The sequence below is a fragment of the Lampris incognitus genome, chromosome 15 (assembly GCF_029633865.1).
Source record: "Lampris incognitus isolate fLamInc1 chromosome 15, fLamInc1.hap2, whole genome shotgun sequence".
Taxonomy (NCBI): Eukaryota; Metazoa; Chordata; class Actinopteri; order Lampriformes; family Lampridae; genus Lampris; species Lampris incognitus.
Window position 1 is genome coordinate 14866774 of NC_079225.1, and position 7500 is coordinate 14874273.

General features: G+C 48.8%; 1 protein-coding gene across 2 annotated transcripts in view; it reads left to right on the forward strand.

Annotated features, from left to right (window-relative positions):
- The window catches only part of gphnb (gephyrin b), a 146757-nt gene that overhangs the window by 34000 nt on the left and 105257 nt on the right, over positions 1-7500 (forward strand). For both annotated transcript variants that reach the window (XM_056294358.1, XM_056294359.1), the window contains exon 2: positions 4204-4282. In XM_056294358.1, the coding sequence (XP_056150333.1) occupies positions 4204-4282 (79 nt within the window). The remainder of the gene's footprint in view (positions 1-4203; positions 4283-7500) is intronic.

Genomic DNA, 7500 nt, shown 5'->3' on the forward strand with positions numbered 1-7500 from the left:
CACTCATCCTTCTCTCCTTCCTTCCTTCTCTCTCTTTCTCCATACCATTCTCCATCTTCTCTACTCTTCTCTAACCTCTCTTCCAACCCCTCCGCTCTCCTCTCGCTCCATCCCTCCGTCTGTTATTTCCCCATTTGCACTTCTCCCCTCCATGCCTCTCTCTCTCTCTCTCTCTCTCTCTCTCTCTCTCTCTCTCTCTCTCTCTCTCTCTCTCTCTCTCTCTCTCTCTCTCTCTCTCTCTCTCTCTCTCTCTCTCTCTCTCCTGTCCCCAGATTCCATCTCTGCTGTTTCTTTTTACACCCCTCTGTCCTCACAGGTCCATTTGCCCAACATCCCCATGGTTCTCGTTCATGGATCATGGCCCATCATTTGAGCAACATCGTGACATTTCCACTTTCGTCTAGAACTATCAACTTTATTCCCCCCCCTTTTTGGAAATAACCCCTCACCCTGGGCAGCAGGGGCCCATTGTGTGTGTGTGTGTGGGGGGGGGGGTTGTCTTGTTTTGCCATCTATTTTTAGATGCGAGCGTGTCCATCCACGTTGGGCCCGTCACGTCATGCAGCACCTTGTCCCTCTTTTCCCGTGCTCGTCTGTCTCGTTCTGCCTTAGACCCCGTTTACACTGGGTTTTAAAATGCGATCGGATCGCAAGTGGACGGCGCTAAATACCAGTGTAAACCACCACCAAAGCGTTTTGTGAACCGGTTACTCAAACCACTTGCCGAGGTGGTCTGGAACGCATTTGACCACATATCGTTTGTAGTGTAAACGCTAATGCATCCTGATGTGTCCCCGACAAGGACGTAACAGGAAATCTTCTTCTTCTTCTTCTTTGGGGTAGCGAAATCTGATCACAAGTGGTCAGCAGGACACATTTGGAGACGCGTGATAGACACAGGTGTAAACGGAGATGTGTCTCGCTGTCCACTTGTGATCCGATCACCCAAAGCACATTTTAAAACCAAGTGTAAACAGGGTCTCGTGTCTCCGCATGCTGCCCCCCCCCCATCAGCCTCTGTCTAGTCCACTTCCTCCCTGTCTCAAGCTACCCATCACCTCCATTTGTATACTCTCGTCGGGCTCACTCCTGCTGCTCTGAGGTGGTGTACGGTGGAGGCTGGGTGAAGGTGTCCGTCTCCCTTTTTGGCTAATTCCCATCAGTGCTGGATCAGTTAACGTGGGAACTCAGAGTGATAAGATGTGTTTTTTGATGATCTGCTATGGAGAGTTGGTCTGCTGGTTCAGAGTGTGTGTTGGCATGGAAAAAAAATACTGTTGGAAAATTTGAAATTGATTTCAAATAAGTAATATCAGGTAACAGTGACGATAACGATTACTGTTTCTCATGCTCCTCTTCCCTCTCTTGTGCAAACCTGCTTCCCACCCCCCACCCCACCCACTCTGGAGCAATCGCAAAAATTCAATCAATGCTATCAGCCAGAGATCTAGAATTACTAATCCATACCCTAATTTTTTCACGCCTTGACTACTGCAATGCTCTTTTCTCCTGGCTCAGCCGAGCAGCCCTGTCCCGCCTGCAACTCCTGCAAAACACTGCAGCCAGGCTGCTAACCAATGACAATCTCAGATCCCACATCACACCAGTCCTTGCATCCCTTCATTGGCTCCCAGTAAATTATAGAATAGATTTCAAGATACTGCTCGTCACATACAAGCAGAGGTGGAAAACCCGGCTTCAGAAAGTAGAAGTACTAACCATGTATTTGCTCCACCCATGGACTAAACCAGCTGAATTCACTAATTAGTTCTCCTACCTGGCTGAAGTGTTGTGCTAATTAGAATCAGCTGGTTTAGTGCATGGGTGGAGCAAATACATGGTTAGTACTTCTGCTTCCTGAAGCGGAGTTTTCCACTTCTGCACGCAAGGTACTACATGGTCTTGCCCTTTTATACATTTCCAAACTTGCATCCTTACTCCACCTCTAGGCCAGTCAGATCTTCTGACCAGGGTCTCTTACCTATACCCCGCTTCCTCCACAAATCCAAGGATGACTGCTTTTTCCATAAGGGTCCCCATCCCTCTGGAACAGTCCCCCCCCCCCCCCATTAGATCAGCTGAGTCTGTAAACGGCTTTAAAAAACTTCTCAAAACCCATCTCTACCCACTTGCCTTCCCTGTGATAGGGCTGTAATTTATACCTTTTGTATGTAACTGTACATTAGGGGTGGGGGGGTGGTCGATTCACGTAAGAATTGTGATTCTTATCTTTGTCGGGCGCAATTTACACACAGTCACAGAGTTATTAAGGACAATGTAGCCTATAGATTTTATCAGGGTTCGTAGACGGTGGATGATTGACAGTCGAGACGAGGCGTGGTGGTGGGTGTGAACATGATTGACAGCCACGAGAATTGTCCAATCACATCAGATCAAAAAACATTAAAACAATACCAATTGGCTGCCAATAAAAGTGGGAGTGTCTGGGGCGCACAGAACTGCGCCCCATGGAAAACCTGAAGAAACCAATTAGACAGCAGCCTCAGGTCACCTGCTCGCCACAAGTTTGAGGGCTTACATAAGGTATCGTTTGGCCAGCGCCCCTCACCCAGGAAATATATGTATTCAGACAGAAATCAACCAAATACCATTTGGAACCAGTATTTAATGGCTGCTGACAGGCGCTCACAGGAATGAAAAACACTTTTATTTCATAATTATTTGCATTAAACAGCTAAATTATATTTGATATGTTTAAGTAGATTTTCATCTCTTGATGTTTGAAGGGGGCGGCACCCCAGTGCCCTGTACTGGCCTGCCGCCACTGGTTAGGTCTCACATCATACGCCATCACCCAAAGTTGAAAGAAGTGGAACAACGACCTCCTGCAACATGAAGAAACAACCAGCGCACACTGCACCGCTTTACCAAACTCCCTGCCAATTCTGAACGGGCAAATAAATAAATAAATAAATAAATAAATAATAGCTAGCTCCATCGCCTGTTTCATTTCAAAAGACGTGCCCCTACAACGTAGACGACAATGAAGGCTTTAGATTTATGATCAAGACAATTGAGCCAAAGTACGACATACCATCACGTCGGTTTTCTACCGAGAAAGGTTAGGTTCACACTTTAGTCTGCTTTTATGCCCTAATTTGCCACACCGCTTTTCTTAGCGCACAGCGGACTGGAGTATTCCTTCATTCACCTTCAGCCGCTTCTCCGGGGTCGGGTCGCAATGGCAGCAAGCTAAGTAGGGTACTCCAGATGTCCCTCTCCCTAGCAACACCCTCCAGCTCCTCCTGAGGGATCCCAAGGTGTTCCCAGGCCAGACTGGACATGTAGTCCCTCCAGCGAGTTCTGGGTCTACCCCGGGGTCTCCCCCCAGTTTACAGTCCCTGGTAAACCTCCAAAGGAAGGCGCCTAGGAGGCATCCTGATCAGATGCCCAAACCACCTCAACTGGCTCCTTTCGATGCGAAGGAGCAGCGGCTCTACTCCGAGTTCCCTCCGGATGTCCGAGCTCCTCCTCACCCTATCTCTAAGGCTGAGCCCAGACACCCTACGGAGGAAACTCATTTCAGCCGCTTGTATCCGCGATCTCACCCTTTCGGTTACTACCCAAAGCTCATGACCACAGGTGAGGGTTGGAACGAAGATTGACTGGTAAACTGAGAGCTTTGCCCTCCGGCTCAGCTCCCTCTTCACCACAACGGTCCGGTACAACATCCGCATTACTGCCGATGTTGCACCAATCCGCCTGTCAATCTCCCGCTCCATCCTACCCACGCTCGTGAAATCTCCTTCACTTGAGGCAACAACTCATCCCCAACCCGGAGGGAGCAATTCAGCATTTTCCGGTAGAGAACCATGGTCTCAGACTCTCAGACTTGGAGAGAATTGGAGTTGACTGGAGTAGATGTGGAGTAGATCCTGAAATTAGCACCCCTAGGTACCCAATCTAGAATCGATTTTGAATCGGAAATCCTTTTGAATCGAAAATTGGGTTTGAATCGAATTGTGACCCTAAGAATCGGAATCGAATCGTGAGATTCCAAAAGATTCCCACCCCTATTGTACATGTGTGTTGTTTATTTTTCTGTATCTGTATCTTGTGCAACACTTTGTAACTTTGTTTTAAAAGGTGCTATATATAAACTCTTACCTTCTTACTCTCTCTCTCTCTCTCCCCCTCTCCCTCCCTCTCTCTCTCTCTCTCTCTCTCTCTCGCCCTCTGCAGTGAGTGACAGCTGTTTTAGGAACCTTGCAGAGGACCGCAGTGGCATCAATCTCAAAGATCTCGTCCATGACCCCTCCCTGTGAGTACAAGGATTTAGGTCTTCTACACAATGCAGCCTGCGGAAGCCTGCAGAGGCGATGGCCATACCCTCCTGCGTTTCAGCAAAGCGTTTAGTGTCGCACACGGTCCTGTGACCAAAACACCAACCACACCAGGATGTAGAGGGGCTCTGTTTGAATTTTCGTTTGACAGTTCGTGTGTGTTTGTGTGTGTGTGTGTGAGAGAGAGAGAGAGAGGATCTTTTTTTTTTTGCATGAGCAAAACCTAACCACCTAAAAAGAAGTCTCTTGTGCTCAACATGTCAGGGGTTTGGTGCAACAGCAGAGGAGTCTTACTGTTCTGTGTTGTTTGAAGGGAAATGTGGTTGGCTGCAGTAATTCTTAATTCACTCAGATGAGCTAAAGGTAGAATTTTTTTTCCCCAATATCAAGGTTGTGATCGGTGACACACAATAATGTGAGAAAAGATTGGTAAATGGTCATATTTTTTAATCATAGATGAGAGTAGTATGTATGGATAAATAAAATCATATCGCTTCATTAGTTAGATTAGGACATCTTCTATAATATATCTATATGCCTTCTGGTTCCCGTCTAAAGGGTTCATAGATGCTCATTTGGCCCATTTGTGTTGTAGCAATTTAAGGGAGCTAAAATAAATCATTAAGTAAAGCAACAACATGGGTTGGGTGGCACGGTGGCGCAGTGGTTAGCGCTGTCGCCTCACAGCAAGAAGGTCCTGGGTTCGAACCCCGGGGTTGTCCAACCTTGGGGGTCGTCTCAGGTCGTCCTCTGTGTGGAGTTTGCATGTTCTCCCCGTGTCTGTGTGGATTTTCTCCGGGTGCTCCGGTTTCCCCCACCATCAAAAAGACATGCATGTTAGGGTCAGTACTCCTGTCTGTGCCCCTGACCGAGGCATGGCAAGACGAGCTGGAGTTGGTCCCCGGGTGCTGCACGGCGGCGGCCCGCTGCTGCTAGCTACACAGCTAGCATGGATTGAATGCAGAGCGTAATTCCCCCATGGGGTCAATAAAGTATCTCAAAAAAAAATCAACAACTATTTATGACAATAAAAAGGCCCTACACCTTTAATAATTTCCAGGACTGCTGGGATAGGCTCCAGCATGCCCGCGACCCTGACCAGGATAAGCGGTTTGGATAATGGATGGATGGATGGATGTTGCACAAAAGAGATTCAGCACCCACCCAGCCTGTTCACACCCGGTCATATTCGTTGTGAAGCCCCAGTGTGGCTCACTGACTGGAACAGTACATACTTTGACTATGGCCCTTACTTGCCCTGACATGCTGGCCCCGACACAGTCCTCCAGACGTCCTAGTCGTTGGTACCGCCATTGATCTGCTGGTGTTACCCTGCTAGCTTGTCTCACAGTGTTGCACCAGTCAATAGCGGGTGATTGCCACTGTCCCCTGCTGGGGCTCGCTCTGGTGATACATGACTGTGATGCTTTTTACTGTAGGACAGTGAAGTGTGATATAGCGTGTGTGTGCGCGTGTCTTTGTGTGTTCTTGTTCAGCTACATCTGTGAGGACCAATATTTGAGTTTTTGACCAAAAGGGTGCAGACATTTTTTTCAGTGAGGACAGTTTGGCCCGGTCCGCACTTCTTTAAGGGTCTATTTTGGGGTTAGGGATATGGTTAGAATTAGGTTAAGGTTAGGGTAAGGTGTTTGTGTGTGTGTGTGTGTGTGAGTGTGTGAAAAGCTGTTATTATTAGGACTTCATGTGGCGGCCCATACTCTCTCTCTCTCTCTCTCTCTCTCTCTCTCTCTGTATCGCTCTCTCTGCATCTCTCTGTCACAGCAGCTGTGGCACATTGAGGACACAGCGTTCCGGTCGGTCACCCTGACAGAGGAAGTGACATGTGTTGTGGCGTGGATTAACATAGCACAGGGAGCTCAGACCGGGGAGGTCAGCCAGGGCCTGTCTCCATCAGCCGCCATCACCAAAAACATGCCGGGCGGACAGAGACGCTAACGCTGACTGTCTGGCGAGCTGCAAACCTGTTTATTCAAACCTCGAACCTCTCGAGCGCACCGTAGCGACACTGTCTGACGGATGCTTTTGTTGCCACATGTCTGATAGCCTCTTTGACTCAAGTTTTTGCTTAAGTGCTGTGCTCTTTGTCATTAAATTAGACAGGAAGCGCAACCTCTGTAACCCTTACATAGTCTACCTGTGAGAAAGATGTCACAGCCCTCAAATCTCCCATCATTTCCTTCAATCCCAACTCAGTGCACCTGTTACCAATGTATAAGCCTATTCATCCACTGGCCACCTTCTGCTGCAAACATTCTGTTCCCGCAGGGTCAAGGACCTTTTGTGCATTTTTGACAATAAGTCCCACTCGTTCAAATTCCCCCATGGATTACTGCTGCAGCCTCAATAGATTAATAGCACTGAACTGAATCTTTGCAAGTGAATCCAGTCATAGCAACCTGACCGTAAAGAGAACTGGTCGGTACTCAGTCCCGCTCTTTGAATGCACCGCTGTTCTCTTAAAGTGGACCACGGTAAACCCAAGTGAGGGGGGGGGGTCAAAATTTCTCATCTCTCATAATCAGCCGCCGCTTCTCCGGGGTCGGGTCGCAGTGGCAGCAAGCTGAGTAGGGCACTCCGGACGTCCCTCTCCCCAGCAACGCCCTCCAGCTCCTCCTGGGGGATCCCAAGGCATTCCCAGGCCAGAATGGACATGTAGTCCCTCCAGCGAGTTCTGGGTCTACCCAGGGGTCTCCTCCAAGTTGCTTCTCCTGGACCAGTCTGCGATGCCGGAAGTCGGCACGCCCCGGTTCCCGCCTTTGCCTGCCCCCCCGGCCTGCATTGCACCCTACCCCAATGCTCAACCCCGCGGGTGGTGGGTCCACGGGGTGGTGGCTCCATGTTGTTTTTTCAGGCTGGGCCCAGGAGAATGAAGATCTGTTCTCTGTACCGTTGGTGACTAACCATGCACAACATGAAGACGTTTTTATTTCCCAACCAAACGCCACCGTCTGAGTCCTCTCGTTGGTGCAGCCTAGACCAAAGAGGGGGAAACGAGCTGGTACCAGTCGTTGCGTTTTGGTTTGAAGGAAAACCTGCACGCTGGCGGCTCTAGGTGGCACATGATTGAAGATCAGTGCTCCATGCTACTGTACACAGAGATTGTGTGCGTGCATCCTGTCAAAAACACACTTTAATAAACCAAAGCATGTGTGCATGGATACAAACACTAACAGTC